The sequence below is a fragment of the Syngnathus scovelli genome, chromosome 3, assembly GCF_024217435.2.
Source record: "Syngnathus scovelli strain Florida chromosome 3, RoL_Ssco_1.2, whole genome shotgun sequence".
In the NCBI taxonomy this organism is placed as follows: Eukaryota; Metazoa; Chordata; class Actinopteri; order Syngnathiformes; family Syngnathidae; genus Syngnathus; species Syngnathus scovelli.
In genome coordinates this window covers 4,737,099-4,754,160 of record NC_090849.1, presented here as the reverse complement: position 1 = coordinate 4,754,160, position 17,062 = coordinate 4,737,099, and the positions used below count along the sequence as shown (strand labels likewise).

Here is a 17,062-nt window from a genome sequence, read left to right as displayed (position 1 = left end):
TAAAGGACAGGAATAACAATAGTGTGAAGGTCTTCACTTTCACACTAATAATAAAGGACAGCAATAACAATAGTGTGAAGGTCTTCATCTTCACACTAATAAAGAAGAATATTATATGTCTGAAGGCCATCGCCTTCACACAATAATAAAGTGAATGGTGTAGAATAACATGTGTGAAGGCCATCGCCTTCACAGAATATTAAAGTGAATGGTATAGAATATTATAAGCGTGAAGGCCTTCGCCTTCACACTAATTATGCCAGAAACAAACTTCCTGCTGGCATCCCCTCTGAATAGCTGAATGGAATGACTGTGAAGACTGGCAGTCTGTGCTTCCCTTTTTAAGCTACTGCCCCTGCGACCCGATCCTGAATAAGTGTAAGAAAATCAAAGGATAGATGATTTACATATTTAAATTGTGTGTAATTTCTTTCTTCACAGGATAATAAAAAGCTGTGGCCAAATAAGACTCGGAATGGTGAGTGCAACTTTTTCATGTGCCCTATTTTTATAGTTCATGAGAATCTCTAAAATAAATATTCTTCATTTATACTTTTAGATCATATCATGTCAGATTGTGGAATTTCTTCACAGTTGTTCACAAATTTGAATCTTAATTTTTTTTAAAATTAGTTGTTACGTTGGCATTTGTTCTGAAACAAAACTGATATTTTCACAGAATTGGTGTTGTTACCCTCTTATCAAGACTGAAAAGTGAAAAATCTAAAAGGAAATAGAAAATGGGTCATTTCTACTTGCACTTAAAGTAGAGCTGCAGAGACTTTTTGTAGGTCATGGTCTGTTACATTCCCGTATGTCTCCAAATTTTTGGTGAACCATTCAACAATTTTGTTCAATATTTGTAGAGGGTGCAACTACCGTATTTTCCGGACTATAAGCTGCTCCGGAGTACAAGTCGCACCAGCCATAAAATGTATAATAAAGAAGAAAAAGAGAGACAGTAATCCCTCATTTATCGCGGATAATTGGTTCCAAGACCATCCGCGATATGTGAAAATCCGCTAAGTAGTGTCACCCTTTTTTTAAACATACATACATTGTTGTGTGAGACACATGTACGTATATGTACCTAAAGTATACATACTATCATGTTTTTAGAACTCTTTTATTATTATAACAACTTTTTTATAACAAGGTACAAGTGTACATACTGTAAATATGCTTTTAGAACTCTTATTATTATGACCATTTTTTATAACAAGGTACAATACTGTAAATATGTTTTTAGAACTTATTATTATAACATTTTTTTTATAAAAAGGTACAAGTGTATGTACTGCAATTGTGTGGACACTCCCTGCCTTCTGCTGGCGTGTTGGCAACTTTCGTGCCATAATTCCTCAATTTAGAACAGACCTGGGCAAAATACGGCCCGCGGGCCACATCCAGCCCCTTGTGTGTCCCTGTCCGGCCCGCATGAGGCCAATCGTAAATTATATTTGATTACAACTTAATTTAAGAAAAAAAAATCAGTGTCGTGCAATACAACTGTTTTGCTTTTATTTTTAAAGGCGTCGCACTTCCGTGTAACGTACGTGTATGTGAGCTGTGCGTGAAGGTGAACAGTGCGAAGTAATGCTGCCCACGAAATGTCTTGTAAAAATTAATTGCCCACCCCTGATTTAGAAGGTTTATTTTGAATTTGTGAATTCTTTTTGGGAAAAAAATCTGCGATGTACTGAAGCCGCAATAATTGAACCGCGATGTAGCGAGGGATTACTGTATATAAGACATACTGACGTATAAGTCGCATTGTTGGGGGAAATTTATTTGATAAAATCCAACACAAAGAACAGACATGTCATCTTGAAAGTCAGTTTAAAATAAAAATAGAATAGAGGCAACAACAGGCTGAATAATATGTATGTAGTATGCTAACGTTACATGACACATAAACAACGAACTGAGAACGTGCCTGACGTAACATATTAAGTGTTATTCAAATAACTATAGCATAAATAACATGCTAACAAGTTTACCAAACCATCCGTGTCACTCCATACCACTAAGTCCAATAAAATCTTCATCCTCTGTCATTTTTAAACAACTCCGCTCATTCCGGAAGTAGAAAATACAGCGCATCCTCTTCTACGTGCCTTACGTCAGATTCAACGTCAGTTGCAATTCCAATTATTCCACAGGCCTAGAGCAACCTCTTGTGGTTTAGTGTGAAAATAACGTGAAATGATATAATAATGTGTTCAGAATTTCACATATAAGTCGCTCCTGAGTATAAGTCACACCCCCAGCCAAACTATGAAAAAAACTGCAATTTATAATCTGGAAAATACAGTAATCAAGTTTTTGCAATAAACCCATTATGTAATGATGAATTTACCAGGTGGAAAGTGTGCACCAAGTTTCATATGTTTTCAAGAATGTGAAGACCATCAAAATCCATTCATTTTCTCGGTTGCGGGCGTGTCTCAGGGTGGTAGGCGGCATACACCCACAACTGGTCGCCATAAACAACCAACCATACACAGTCACACTGACGCACAAGTTGGAGAAGTTGATTGGCCGACGTGCACTATGCGTGTCTTTGGAATTTGGGAGGAAACCCACAGGGAGAGCATGCAAACTCCACACAGGAAGGCTGGAGGTGGAATCAAACCCGGCACCTCAGAACTGTGAGCCAAACAATGGCTTTTAATGATGTATCACATGACTGGGAAGATAGCCACAAGGTGGCGCAAATTCCCCAGCAAAGACTACAAAGCTGTTGTCTCGCATCCAGTATGCTGGACTGCTAAAGGGTTTGTGGGTGACTTGCACCACCTTGTGGCTGCACGTGAGCACTTTAAAAACATTCTTAGAGATTTGAATAAAGTCAAACATTTTATGATACAATCATATCTGTTAGCTCAATGAGCCAGACAGTCGCACAAAATAGGCATTTTAAGGAGTATTATATACTTTTCAAGTTGTTAGAGATTTGCTCACTCCAACTTATTTTGCAAGAACCACACGGGAGACAAGTAAGTCCTTTTTGGCACCTGCAGGTGGAGAGTCCATTCGTCGCTGTGTGTGCAGCGGTGATCGAATGGAGGTCTGACCCTCTCCCCCCTGTAAGGGCATATTTATTAGGAGAAGCAGAATGGGGGTGAGAGTGGACAGGTTTGGTGAACCCCCGGCCTCTGGTAAGATCAGAGCAGGGGGTGTTTTACGATGTTGTGGGAAACAGAACAACTTTGATTGCTTCCTCTGCAGCTGGTCACTCAAGCAGAGGAAGCAACCACTTCATTTTACTGCATTGTGAGTGCAAGACAAGATTGGTTAATCATTATAGTCTACATTCCAACATAATCCTATGATAAAGATAACCTGGAAAACCCTAACACAAGTGTTTTACAGGTTATTATTAACCCAAGTAATTCCTCACTGTGTCATCAGTGGTGATTGTTTTGTGTTGTCTCGTTCAAATTTATAATCATAATGTGTGTCTTGTCTCGTAGATGCGACATCTTTTTTTAGTAATTGACTGCTCTAGAAGTATGGAGGATCAAGACTTAAAACCAAACCGCCTCACTGCAACTCTAAAGGTTAGTGGTTATGTGTTCTTCACACATTTCTGCAGTGACTCAAATGACTCAGTTAAATGAATGTCATTCCTCTTGCTTCAGCTGATGGAAGCTTTTATTGAAGAATATTTTGACCAGAATCCCATAAGCCAGGTGAGTGATAATAATGACAGCTCTATTATAGTCAATTCAATATGTCAGTCACTGGACAACTATGGCAACTGTTGCTTCCAAGATGGTACTGTGAGGAGATGCAGCTTTTTTTTTTTTTTTTTTTTTTAAATGTGCACAAATGCTTATGGTAATCTGTTCTGTATGTGTTTTGCATATGGCCGTTGGACAAATGTCTTTCTAACTTTTTCCCTTGTACTTTTGGTTTTTGCGCAACCGTGTTAAAAGGATTCGTTGCACAGATGCTCCGTTTGGGATATATTGCACTTAGGATGCCAGACATACATCCTCTGCATGACAATGTAATGGTTAATCATTTAGAAATGATAGTCAGTGAGGCACTGCTCTTCAAGCCAGGATGCAGTTGGACATCCCACCTGGATGCAGCAGCCATTCATATCGCTGCAGGGCAGCTTCAACGGCCAATCATATTGCAGTGGGGCTTGTCCTGCAACTAAAGTTGCCTTCCTCCTATGCTCATATGTACAGTAGTGTTTGGAATAATAGTAGTGAAATGTGACTAAAAAGATTATTCCAGGGTTTGAGTATATTTTTATGCTTACATGGAAAACAAGGTACCAGTAGATTCAACCAAATCCAATATTCACATGCACATTCATTCGTTTGTTTGTTCGTCTGTTTTTTCGTTCATTCATTCATAAATTCATAATAGGTACTGGTATTGACCCCGAAAATGGACAATTATTATGTTCAAATTGCTGTTTTTGTTTTAGCAATCCTGTGACTCACCGAAGTAGTATTTAGGTGTGTCACCTCAGTTTTTAATGACTTCTTCTCGGGCTGCACAATATTGGAAAAATATGCGATATGGGTGTTGGATTTTGTGATATCAATATTATTCCGTATAAAGAAATTAAACTTTTACCATCTGTTGAAATATATTGTCTTTAGTGCTGTCAGACAATTACAGATATCTAATTTGTTACAGGGTTTTAATTAATTAACCAAATTATTCGCATTTCAATCTCATGACTGATAAAGATAGAATAAAGATTTTGAATTCTAGGACATTACAAAATTGTAGCGCTTGACTAATAAACAAAGAAGAGAAGATTCGAATGCCACATTTTTATTGGTGAAGTGTGCTTGATGAATGAAATTCAAAAGAAAAAAGGTCAAGCACATCAGCTAACTAATTAGGCCAAGTGCATTTTTCAAAAACACTGAAATAAAAGCTGACTCGATACCGCAATTCAAAATTCTGTGAAGGAATGGGCAGTACAGCCAAATGCAGAGCGACACAGACTTTATTGCGGGGAAGGAAGGGAGCAGTGGCGCGCTGGAGCGGCGATCGGACGGGAGGGTTGTCGTCACGGGAGAGTGGCTGGATGACGGACGAGGCGGAGTAGCGTTCAGCTGCGCTCCTCTGCGGGACGGGCTTGCTGTGGGCTGGGACACAAGTAAGATGATCGACCGTGCAAACGGGCGATCGAGGCAGACGGAACAAGGAACGTGCCAAATAGGCAAGGAGAGTCAGATGTACGAGGACCGGTGAGCGAACTAGTGGCATCACGAGACAGACTGACAGGGAGTGACCGGATTTAAATAGAGGGGCTAAAAGAGAACAGGTGTGGGTGATTCAACTGATTGGGGACGTGGCCAAGTGACAGGAATCCCTCCCCCCCAGGGACGGCTCCTGACGTCCCCAGGAAATGCCCCTAACACCGAATCTCAATACTCTGTCGAAGCGTCCGACCCCGCCGAAGTGTCTGATTCCTCAATGTCGGAAGCTGGTGCAGAAGGTGCAGGAGTGGCGGAGGGTGCCGTACACGACCGGCCATTGGACGTCCTCGCCGCAGAGCAGGCTGGTCCGGATGTTGGCGGTGAAAGTCCGCGATGAGAGTCGGATCGAGGATCCACCGGTTCTGCACCCAGGAGTGGCGCGCGTCATCATAACTCTCCCAGTCCACAAGGTACTGGATGCCGCGTCCGCGCAGTCGTGACTGGAACAGGGAACAGACGGTGTATGCCGGCTCTCCCTCGACAAGCCGGGCGGGCGCCGGGGCCAACACGCTCTCATAGACACGTGACACGTGGAAGGTGGGATGAACCTTTATGGAGCCTGGATGGCGAACGGGCTAATTACCTTGCGTACTGGGAACGGTCCTACGAAGCGGGGCGCCAGTTTGCGGGATTCTGATCGTAGCTGCAGATCCCGCGTAGAGAGCCACACTCGCTGCCCCACACTGTACACTGGGGCCGGCGTTCGGCGCTTGTTCACCTGGTGAGCGTAGCTGGAAACTGTGCGGAGGAGAGAGACCCGGGCTCTCGCCCAGGCCCGATGACAGCGCCGGACACAAGCCAGGGCCAACGGGCACGCCGCACTTCGCTCCTGGTGGGTGAACAAGGGCGGTTGGTACCCGAAGACGCAGTGGAAGGGCGAAAGACCCATGGCCGAGCTGGAGAGTGCGCTGTTTGCATACTCCACCCAGGGAAGCTGTTTGGCCCACCCGTGCTGATCTCCCGAAGCCATGCACCAGAGGGACTTGCCCAGCTCCTGATTCAGGCGCTCCGCTTGCCCGTCAGACTGCGGGTGAAAGCCAGAGGAAAGGCTGGCCGTGGCGCCGAGGAGTCGACAGAACTCCACCCAGAAGGCGGAGGCGAATTGCGGACCGCGGTTCGACACAACGTCCTGTGGGAGACCGTGGTGTCGAAACACCTCCCGCTGCAAAATTGACGCAGGGGAGCTTATGCAAGGGAATACAATGTGCCATCTTGCTAAAATGGTCCACGACTGTGAGGACTACTGTGTTCCCTTCTGAGGACAGGAGACCCGTGACAAAGTCGACAGACAAATGGGATCAGCGACGTCGGGGAACTGGCAAGGGTTGAAGCAGCCCAGCCGGCAGACGGTTGGATGATTTAAAGCGGTTGCAGACGGGGCAGGCCTGGGCATAATCGCGGGTGTCCTTCTTCCAGGTGGGCCACCAAAAACGTTGAGCCACCACGTACTTCGTGGGGTAAGCCCGGGATGACAGGCAAGATGGGAGTTGTGCGCCCACTGGAGGACGGATGCCCAAAGGTTTTCAAGGACGAACAGGAGACCCTCGGGGCAGTTGCTGGGGCCGGGTTGGTCACGTGAGGCTCTCTTCACCTGGCGCTCAATGTCCCATGAGAGGGTAGCGACCCGAACTGAGCTCGGGAGGATCGTGGGAGCCGGCCCCCTCTCCTCCTCCCCTCCAGGAAATACTCGCGACAGAGCGTCCGCTTTCTCGTTGCAGGAAGTAGGTCTGTAAGAGACCAAGAAATTAAACCGATCGAAAAAGAGAGACCACCGAGCTTGCCTTGCATTCAGTCTTTTAGCTGTTTTCAGATACTCCAAGTTTTGGTGGTCCGTCCAGACGATGAACGGGGTGGTGGCGCCTTCCAGCCAATGTCTCCGTTCTTCCAGGGCCAGCTTAACTGTGAGGAGTTCTCGATTGCCGATGTCGTAATTTCGTTCAGCAGACAACAGGTGGCGAGAGAAGAAGGTGCACGTCTGGAGTCGACTGTCCTGGCTGCTTGCTGCCTGGCTGTACAAGTGTCCACTTGTACGGTGGGGTGGGGCTGGTAAGGGCGGTGAGAGGAGCAGCCATCGTACTGTAACGGCGAATGAAGAAGCGATAAAAGTTTGCAAAGCCCAAAAATTGTTGCAGCCGCTTGCACGCCTCGGGGACAGGCCATGACGTGACTGTCCTCACCTATCCGCGATCCATTTCGATGGACCCCTCCCATACCACGTACCCAAGGAACTTGACCGACGGGGTGTGGAACTCGCATTTCTCTGCCTTCACAAACAGTGAATTTTCAAGAAGACTTCACTGTGATTACCAGAAAGGAGTAACCGGTTCAGTGATGAAGGTCACTTTGCCGGTCAGCCGACCATCAATGGCACGGGCCGGAATGGAGGTACTTAGAGGCAGGAACTTGATACGCCACTGATGGGCCAGACCGATGTCCATGAGGTTGCCCTCTGCCCCGGAGTCCACCAGGGCTGCCACGTTCCGGTCGCCTGCCGCAAGATGGGCAAAAGCCTGCAGCGTGAATGCACTGGGAATGGGGGAGCTGGTGCCAGTCGAGCTCACGCAAATTCACCCGACACGGTGGGGGCTCTGGCCCTTTAACGAACACTTTTCTGCCCGATGTCCTTCCCCTCTGCAATACAGGCACAAGCCTTGTGTGAGGTGTCGAACGCACTCCTCGGCGGGAAGGAGAGCTTGCCGCAGCTCCCTGTTCAGTCGGCGGATCTTGGACAGGTGGGAGAGGGTGGCTGCGCGAGTCCCGCTGTGATCTCTGTTCACGATCGCGCCACCGGTTTCGGATCTGTCGATTCACTCAGGCCGCCAGGTCCATCGCATCCTCCAAGGTCCGCGGACGCTCATAGGACACCATTTTGTCCTTAATATAGTCGACGAGCCCGTGGAAGAAGGTGCTTACCAGTGCCGGTGTGTTCCACTTGCTGCTGCCAGCCAACGTCTGGAACTTCAGGGCGTACTCCGCTACCGATCGGCTGTCCTGACGTAGAGTGACCAGTTCTTCGGCAGCCACTCAAAAAATGACACTGTCCACTTTGGAGAGTGCTTTTTCTAATTGTATTCTTATTTTTAATATATGAAAAATTTTGACATGGTGTAATTTTTGACAACAAAGTACAACGCTTCTAGTTCCAGTACCCGTATGAAGCCTACTGACCAATATTTTATTATTTGCAGGTGGGAATTATATTTACAAAGAATAAGAGAGCCGAAAAGCTCACTGACCTATCAGGTAAGGCCAGCATGACAATGACAAGCTTGTGTGCAAAGAATTGTAATAAGGTGTAATATGTTCATTTCAGGGTTGAAAATAAAAAAAAACATAAAACAACACAAAACCCTATTTTCAGGACTATAAGTCACTCCGAAGTACAAGTCACATCAGCCATAAAATGCATAATAAAGAAGAAAAAAAAATATTTAAGTCGCACAGGAGTACAAGTCGCATGTTTGGGGGAACTTTACTTGACAAAATACAACACCAAGAACAGACATGAATAGGCAACAACAGGCGAAACCAGGGGTGGGCAAACTTTTTGACTTACAGGCCGAATTGGGTTCTAAATTTTGATCGGGGGGCCAAACCAGGATATAATATAAACTATATATATCAAATAACTATAATATAAATAGCACCAACTATAATATTATCGAACCATCCGTGTTACTCCAAATCATTAAATCCATTGAAATCTTTGTCCTCTCTGTCACTTATAAACAACTCCGCTGACTCCAGACGTCAGTGGATGGATTCATACTCCTCACCAATTGCAGTTCCAATTATTCCACAGGCCTAGAGCGTGTCACTCCAAATCATTAAATCCATCGAAATCTTCATCCTTGGTGTAAACAACGCTGCTTCTGCATGTGGCGCTGACGTTGGACTCGTCGTCAGTTGCAGTTCAAATTATTCCACAGGCCTGTAAAAATATATATAAACTATACATCAAATAACTATAACATAAATAACAAGTTTTTCGAACCATCCGTGTTACTCCAAATCATTAAATCCATCAAGATCTTTGTCCTCTCTGTCACTTATAAATAACTCTGCTGACTGGGAGATGTCGGTGTGCAGTGGATGACTGACCTGTGTAACAGTGTCATCGCTGAGGGGCACATTCCGGAGGACTGGACAAGAAGCATCCTGGTGCCGCTATTCAAAGGGAAGGGGGACCCACTTGCATGCGGGTCATACAGGGCCATAAAGCTGCTGGAGCATGGAATGAAGTTGTTAGAGAGGGTGTTGGAAAGGAGGGTGAGGTCACGGGTAGAGGTGGACAAGATGCAGTATGGCTTCATGCCTGGTAAAGGTACAACAGACGCAATTTTTGTCATCCGACAGATGCAGGAGAAACACCAGGAGAAGAGGAAGAGGTTGTACTTCACTTTTGTTGACCTGGAAAAAGCATTCAACAGGGTGCCAAGGGAGGTGGTGAGATGGGCCCTAAGGAAGTCGGGCGTGGAAGAGGGACTGGTTAAGGCTGTGATGACTCTCTACTGCAGAGCATGCACAGCTGTTAAAACAGGAGTTGGCGACAGTAATGGGTTTGAAGTAAGGGTAGGGGTGCACCAGGGATCGGTGCTCAGCCCATTATTGTTTGCTATCGTGATGGATGTGGTATCGAGGGAAGTGAGGGGTGGACTACCATGGGAGCTGCTCTACGCGGATGACCTGGTATTGATGGCTCACAGTCGAGAAGACCTAGCTAGGAAGCTAGCAGCGTGGAAGACCTGCCTGGAAGTGAAAGGAATGAAGGTGAATGCGGCAAAATCAAAGGTCATGGTCGGTGGTGCTGGCTTGGGAGTGGTACCACAGTCAGGAGCATGGCCATGTGGAGTTTGCGGGAAGGGGGTGCAAGCTAACTCTATCCGGTGCAAGGATTGTCAGAGATGGGTACACCGGAGATGCAGCGGAGTAAAAGGCAGCCTACTAGCTGCAAGTGAGACCTTCAAATGCAAGCGGTGCAGGGGAGAAGTCGCCCAAGCAGACCCAGCTGAGCAAGAGGGGCTCATAGTAGATGGGGAGATGTACGAGGTGGTGGACAGCTTCTGCTACCTTGGAGACATGCTTAACGCTGATGGTGGGGTGGACCTAGCAGTGACTGCAAGGGTGAGAAGCGGGTGGAAGAAATTCAGGGAACTCATGCCCTTCTTAACATCTAAGGCCCCATCCCTGAAGATGAGAGGCCAAGTGTACTCCGCTTGCGTCAGAAGTAGTATGACGTACGGAAGTGAGGCATGGGCCCTGAAAACAGAACACGAAGAAAAACTAAACAGAGCAGAAATGAGGATGATCAGATGGATGTGTGGTGTGTCAATGAGGGAGAAAAAACCCAGTGCAGAGCTGAGAAAGAAGATGGGAGTGGAGGCCATAGTGGATGTGGTGAGGAGAGGCAGACTGCGATGGTACGGACATGTAGTGAGGAAGGACGAGAACGACTGGGTGAAGAAAGTTATGTCGTATAACGTAGAGGGAACAAGACCCAGTGGCCGACCTAAAAAGACCTGGCAGACGACCGTGTCAGCCGACATGAAGGCACTCGGCATCAACCACGAGATGGCCATGGACCGTTCCCGGTGGAAGAAAGCCATATCAAGAACCCAGTCCAACCCAGCGGCGCCTGGAAAACGGACTTTAAACCGATGATGATGACTCCAGAAGTCATTGGATGGATTCAGATTCCTCATCAATTGCAGTTCCAATTATTCTACAGGCCTAGAACGCCCTCATGCCGTTCCGTGTGAAAATTACGTGAAGTGATCTACTACTAAGTTAGTAATGTGTTAATGATCAAATAATAATAATGTGTTAATAATTTCACATACAAGTTGATCCCGAGTATAAGTCGCAATATACTAAATACTAAACTATGAAAAAAAAACTGCAAATTATAGTCCAGAAAATACGGTAAAATAAAACATATTTTTCATTATGAATTTCAAATGTACAACAGAACTTGATTTAATTTTACATTTCCTCATTCATGAAGTTTTAAATAGTGAAAGACCCCACTCTTAACTGGCAAAAAAGTAACTGATGACTTACTATATTGTGAGGTGTCCTCCAGGTTATGCTATACAGTGGAGCCTCGGTTTTCAAAAGTCCCGGTTCTTGAACAAATCGGCATTCGAACAAAAAATTTTAGATTTTTTTGCTTTGGATGTCGGACGAAATTCGGTTGTCGAACCTCGCGAGATGAGCCGATAGGACAGGGATGTCAAACATACGGCCTATGTGACATAGGGCTTTTGAGTATGTCAAAAAAAGAAGCGAGTCTCTAGCTCATTTCTATCAAAAGTTATGATTTTTTAAAACAAATACAAACCAAGTGCTCCCTCCGGCCACGGGAGGGCAGTAACTGTGTAAAAGAGTTCACGTCCAGCGGCATTGACACGAGTTAGTACTAAAACTAAACCGTAAATCTTGCTTCACAATTCACCACAAGTTATCAGTCAACACACCCTTCCCAAAATGGCACTGTCAAAAAGAGGAAAAGTGGACACGGAGTGCAGAGTTTTCAAGGAAAAATGGACTGAGCATTATTTATTCACAGAAGTGAATGCAAAACCAGTGTGCTTGGTATGTAGTCAGCAAGTTGCAGTGTTCAAAGAGTTTAATATTCGGCGCCACTATGAGACTCATCATAAAGACAAGTATGACCACTTGAAAGGACAAATAAGGAAAGACGAGATAAACAAATTTGTGGCTCGTCTGAAGAAACAGCAGTCTACTTTTACGCGCAGCCGCGATATCGCTGATGGGGCTGTAAGAGCAAGCTACATTATTGCTAACGAGCTGGTGCAGGCATCCAAGCCAATTTCTGATGGGGAGTTTGTGAAAACATGCATGTTGAAGGCTGCGGAAGTCGTGTGCCCTGAAAAGCGACCTGCCTTTGCCAATATTAGTCTGACGAGGAACACTGTCGCAGATCGGGTGACAGAACTCTCAAGTGACTTGACGCGCCAAATGAATGAGAAAATCAAGTCATTTATCGCATTTTCAATTGCAATAGATGAGAGTACCGAAGTCACAGATATTGCTCAACTGGCCATATTTATTAGAGGTGTTGATGAAACTTTGACCATCACCGAGGAGCTGCTTGAATTGGTACCCATGAATGACACCACAACAGCAGACGACATTTTCAGCGCTCTCGTTGGAGCGCTGGACAGGGCGGGAGCGGACTGGTCGCGTGCCGTGAGCCTGGCTACCGACGGTGCGCCATCAATGGTCGGGAGAAAGGCAGGCGTTGCTACAAAATTCCGTGACAAAGTACAGACCGCAAATGGAGGACAAGACTTTTGGGCATTTCACTGTATTTTGCATCAGGAGGCGTTATGTTGCAAAACACTGAAAATGGACCATGTTATGAGTGTGGTTGTGAAAACTGTCAATTTCATCAGAGTGCACGGTCTAAATCACCGTCAGTTTGACACATTTCTCCGTGATAATGACATTCCTGCTGGTCTACCATACCACACTGACGTGCGGTGGTTAAGCACTCAATATTACGACAGCATAAGTGCGTTCAAGATGAAACTGTCACTGTGGGAGACGCAGATATCCAGCGGTGACTCTGCGCATTTCTCTTGTCTCACAGCTGTTCGTCCGGAGGCACTGGACCGTCCCGATAATGATTTGAAAAAATATAAAGACAACATAACAAATTTGCTGCGAGAGTTTGAGCAGAGGTTTCAGGTATTCAGTGAACTTGAGAACAAATTTGGCTTTTTTCGCTCGCCATTTACAGTGAAGCCTTCTGATATGCCAGCTGACATTCAACTCGAGCTTATTGACTTGCAGTGCGATTCCGCTATGAAGGATCAATTTGGGTCCGTGGGATTGGATACGTTTTATCAATATCTCATGCCAGGTTACCCCAAATTAACAGCCATGGCTGCAAACGTTCTATCCGTGTTTGGGACTACTTATCTTTGTGAACAGGTTTTTTCCGTAATGAACAATACTAAAACAAAGCAGCGCTCAAGGTTAACAAATAAACACTTGAATTATATTGTTAAATGTGCTGCTACTCAGGATTTGACACCCAATATTGATACACTTGTGAAGGCAAAAAGATCCCAAGTTTCAGGAGCCAGCAGCAGCAAGTAGACTGCAGGAGTGCAGTGAAAGAGAAAAAAAGTGTGATGACACGAAATTTGTTTGCACTCATTAATACAGATCATTAAAAATAAGATTAATCTGGTTTCATATTAAAGACAGTTAATATTGTGCAGTATATTCTCAGCTTCAGTAGGCCCAGCCTAGTAGTTTGATCGGATGTAGTATAAGCATGCACTGCTATAACTTTTATTTTGTATTTCTTTTTTTATTTATTTCAGAGCAGTACGACAATTAAGGCGAGAATATATTTTTTTCATAGCTCCCACTTGAGTTTGTTAAGTGTGGTGAGTTGGTTCAGGTGTAAAACTGCATTCAATTCATTGTTAAAATAAACCAGTGAACCATGAAATCATTTTTTTTCATTGTTTGTGGAAAAAATGTGTTGTGCTTAGAAAATATTCCTTGTCATCCGTGATTATAATATGTAGGGTAGGCTACAAATGTAGGCTGAATGATAAAACATAGTACTGAAAAACAAAGCAAAATATTTGGAGTTGACATTCTTTTACTGATCCGGCCCACCTGAGAACAGAAAGTCTGGATCCGGCCCCAGAGCCAAACTGAGTTTGACATGCCTGCGATAGGACCTCCATGCCAACTGACTCCGTTCGTTATTACATTCTCGTTACTCTGAGGATTGCATCAACTCTAATCATGCCTCCAAAAGAAGCAAGTGGGAGCAGTAAAGCCATCCTAAAACACAAAGACGCTCCTAAAGCAATGCGACAGTGAGCGCCCGGCGCGCTGCGGTTGCGCGGTCGGACCAAATTAAGCTCCCTGCGCACTGAGGTCCACTTAAATTTTGGAGAGTCCATTTGGGCTTCAAAAATATTTTCTAAATTTTAGCGACCGCTAAATAATCACAATAATGCGACCAGCGCAGTGAAGTTGCGCGGTCGGCCGCGCACTACGTTGCGCGTTTGGTGCTGCGCTGCAGTTGCACGATCGGACAAAATTAAGCTCCCTGCACACTGAGGTCCACTTAAATATTGGAAAGTACATCAGGACTTTATAAATATTTTCTAAATTTCAGCGACGGCTCTGTCACAATAATGCGACCAGCGCGGTGCAGTTGTGCGGTCGGCGACGCGCTACGGTTGCACGTTCGGCAGTGCACTGCAGTTGCACGATTGGGCAAAAATGCGCAAGTGAAAAAAAAATGCTTAAAAAGGCGGGTTTTTTTTTTTGTTTTTCTTTTTGTTTTTGCTTCGAACTGATTAATTATTTTTCCATTATTTGTAATGGGAAAACATGATTCGGAATTCGAACGATTCACTTCTCGAACCGCCTTCTGGAACGGATTGTGGTCAAAAACCGAGGTTCCACTGTACTTGAATAAAGTATCTTGATAGCGTTATTGACATGGTACCATGGGATGTAACACATCACTAAAAAGCTGTGGAATGATAGTTCACAGTTTTATGACTCAACATTATTTTTATCTGTTTTATTATATCAAACAATTAATATAAAGATATAAATACATTTGCTAAAATAAAAGTTTTGAAAATTTTAGAAAAACCGAAGAGAAAATATTGGATTCTTTTTTTTAACATTAATACATTTGTGTTTATTATTTAAGCCTTCAGGCAATATAAAATCTCAGTGACTAGTTAACATTTAACATCTAGTTAACATCCCAACCATGAATACTGGGACAACTTGAAGAATAGGGGATGGAAGCCCGGTGATTTATGTACTTTACATAACATAGGTGAGCAGATCGACCATCGACTGGAATAAAGTAAATAACCATGTGATTTCACCCTCATCCTCATTCTTGATACATGTCAGTTTTCCTAGAATGTTGGAAAACCCACTTTGTTTGGGTATTTTTTTATGTTATTATTTTTTATATTATATTATGTATTTAAACAGCTCAATGGACCCTGGATTGCACAAAACATTTTTGAATGCCCCCATCTCTTGCAAAAAAACAAAAACAAAGTAGTGAGTGACTGGCACGCTGAAACAAGCGACTCGATGAGGAGAACTGTGCTTTTCTATGAATGCATGAAAAAGAAGGATAATCAAGCGCTTTCACAAGAGAGAAAGTGGCCAGGGTCTCTGAAGGACAATGTTCCATAGCATGAAAATACTGAAGACCAAAGACAGGTGCACATTTTCTATCATACTGAATTTTATTTCATGTGTCGTTACAACAAGTTTGCCCTTGAAGAGCTCAGCCCTGAAGTAACATAATTCATTAGATTTTTAAGTAGTTGGACTAAGACACATTTAGCACATTTTAGTTGATGTGAATTTTTTTTTATTGTTGACACAAACAGCAAATGGGGCACATCTGGACCCTCCTTTTAATCAATAGTGTGGAAGTGTAAAAAAGTACAGAAACAACAAACAACACGGGCAAAAACAACTCCACAACAGACCCACACGATGCACAATAAACACCAAGCAACAAAAAAGGATGGAAAAGCACCATCAGGCATGTCATCATAAGTATGAAGTAACTTCCACCCCTCACATTCATAAACTTTATTGTGTCAACATATTTTGCTTTAAATTTAGATTATAAATTAATTCTTTGATTTAGATGTTTTCTAATTTTTCTCAATACTCGGTTTTTCTCATCAAACAAGTCAAATATAGAGCGGATCAAATGGAATACAAAGAAAACAGAAAGACGAAACAATATACTGGGATCACCAGAATTACACTGGGATCACCAGAATTACAAAATCAGAAGGATCAAAATAAGTAAACACAGACTTGGAAAACAGCATCAACAACATGAAAACAATTATTTCCAAACTGGAAAAGTTTGACAAGTTTGCCAGTCTACTTTTTGAAATCTTGGATTAAAAATCAGTTAGATTGCTTCATCTCTTCTGCTTTCTATTGGGGCCCAATGTCCCAAAAGGAATTAACACAAGTACCCAAAGAATCTGTAACTCAACAAACTTCTGTTCTATTGCTATAGTATCTGAAAATAAAAAAGCAGTGCCAATATTTGAGAAGAAATAAACATTATGCCAGGCTAAAGCAAATGTTCCATTTATTCTTAGGGTTAACTGTCCCATTACTTAGAAAAATAAAATGACAAGGTCTCAAGACGAAACAGATCTTGATGGATTATGGCTTGCTATAATTTATGTCTTTGATTGACAAACAGGGAACCCAAAGAAACATATTGCTGTTTTGAAGAAAGAAGTGGACACTGTGTGTGTAGGAGAACCGTCCTTGTACAATTCCCTGAACTTGGCCTTACAAACCCTGAAGTAGGTCGCCCGACTGTGTGTGCATTTGAATGAGCTTTTCTAGTGACGTAATTTACAAGTTAGCTCTTTTGTTTTAATATATGAAGACACATGCCTGGACACACAAGTCGAGAGATTTTGATCATCCTCAGCAGCCTCACCACATGTGACCCAGCCAACATCTATGAGATGATTCAGGTGATATCATACTGTATCATTTACCCGTTTCTACACTGCAAATTTGCCAGTGTTAAAGGTTCACAACATATGTTGTTGAGGATGCAACACTCTTGAATGGTTAAAATGCAGTCAGGTGTCACCTGGATTTGACACTCATTATACTATTTGAAATTATACTATATTTGAAATTGAAACCACATCCTTCGGTAAAGATTGAAGTTGACTGATTAGAATCGGGACAATTTCTTTTAGCATGTTCCGCTTTGCTTGCAAGTTGGAATCAAACTT

At 43.7% G+C, this 17,062-nt stretch overlaps 1 protein-coding gene across 9 annotated transcripts in view; it reads left to right on the top strand.

The window, feature by feature from the left end:
* Positions 1-17,062, top strand: part of gtf2h2 (general transcription factor IIH, polypeptide 2) — a 103,195-nt gene that overhangs the window by 28,628 nt on the left and 57,505 nt on the right. For 8 of the 9 annotated variants that reach the window (XM_049762397.2, XM_049762401.2, XM_049762395.2 and 5 more), the window contains 6 exons: positions 442-478; positions 3,477-3,563; positions 3,645-3,695; positions 8,426-8,480; positions 16,510-16,615; positions 16,702-16,792. In XM_049762397.2, coding sequence (XP_049618354.1) covers positions 442-478; positions 3,477-3,563; positions 3,645-3,695; positions 8,426-8,480; positions 16,510-16,615; positions 16,702-16,792 — 427 coding nt within the window. The remainder of the gene's footprint in view (positions 1-441; positions 479-3,476; positions 3,564-3,644; positions 3,696-8,425; positions 8,481-16,509; positions 16,616-16,701; positions 16,793-17,062) is intronic. The other variant, XM_049762402.2, reaches the window with a different exon arrangement.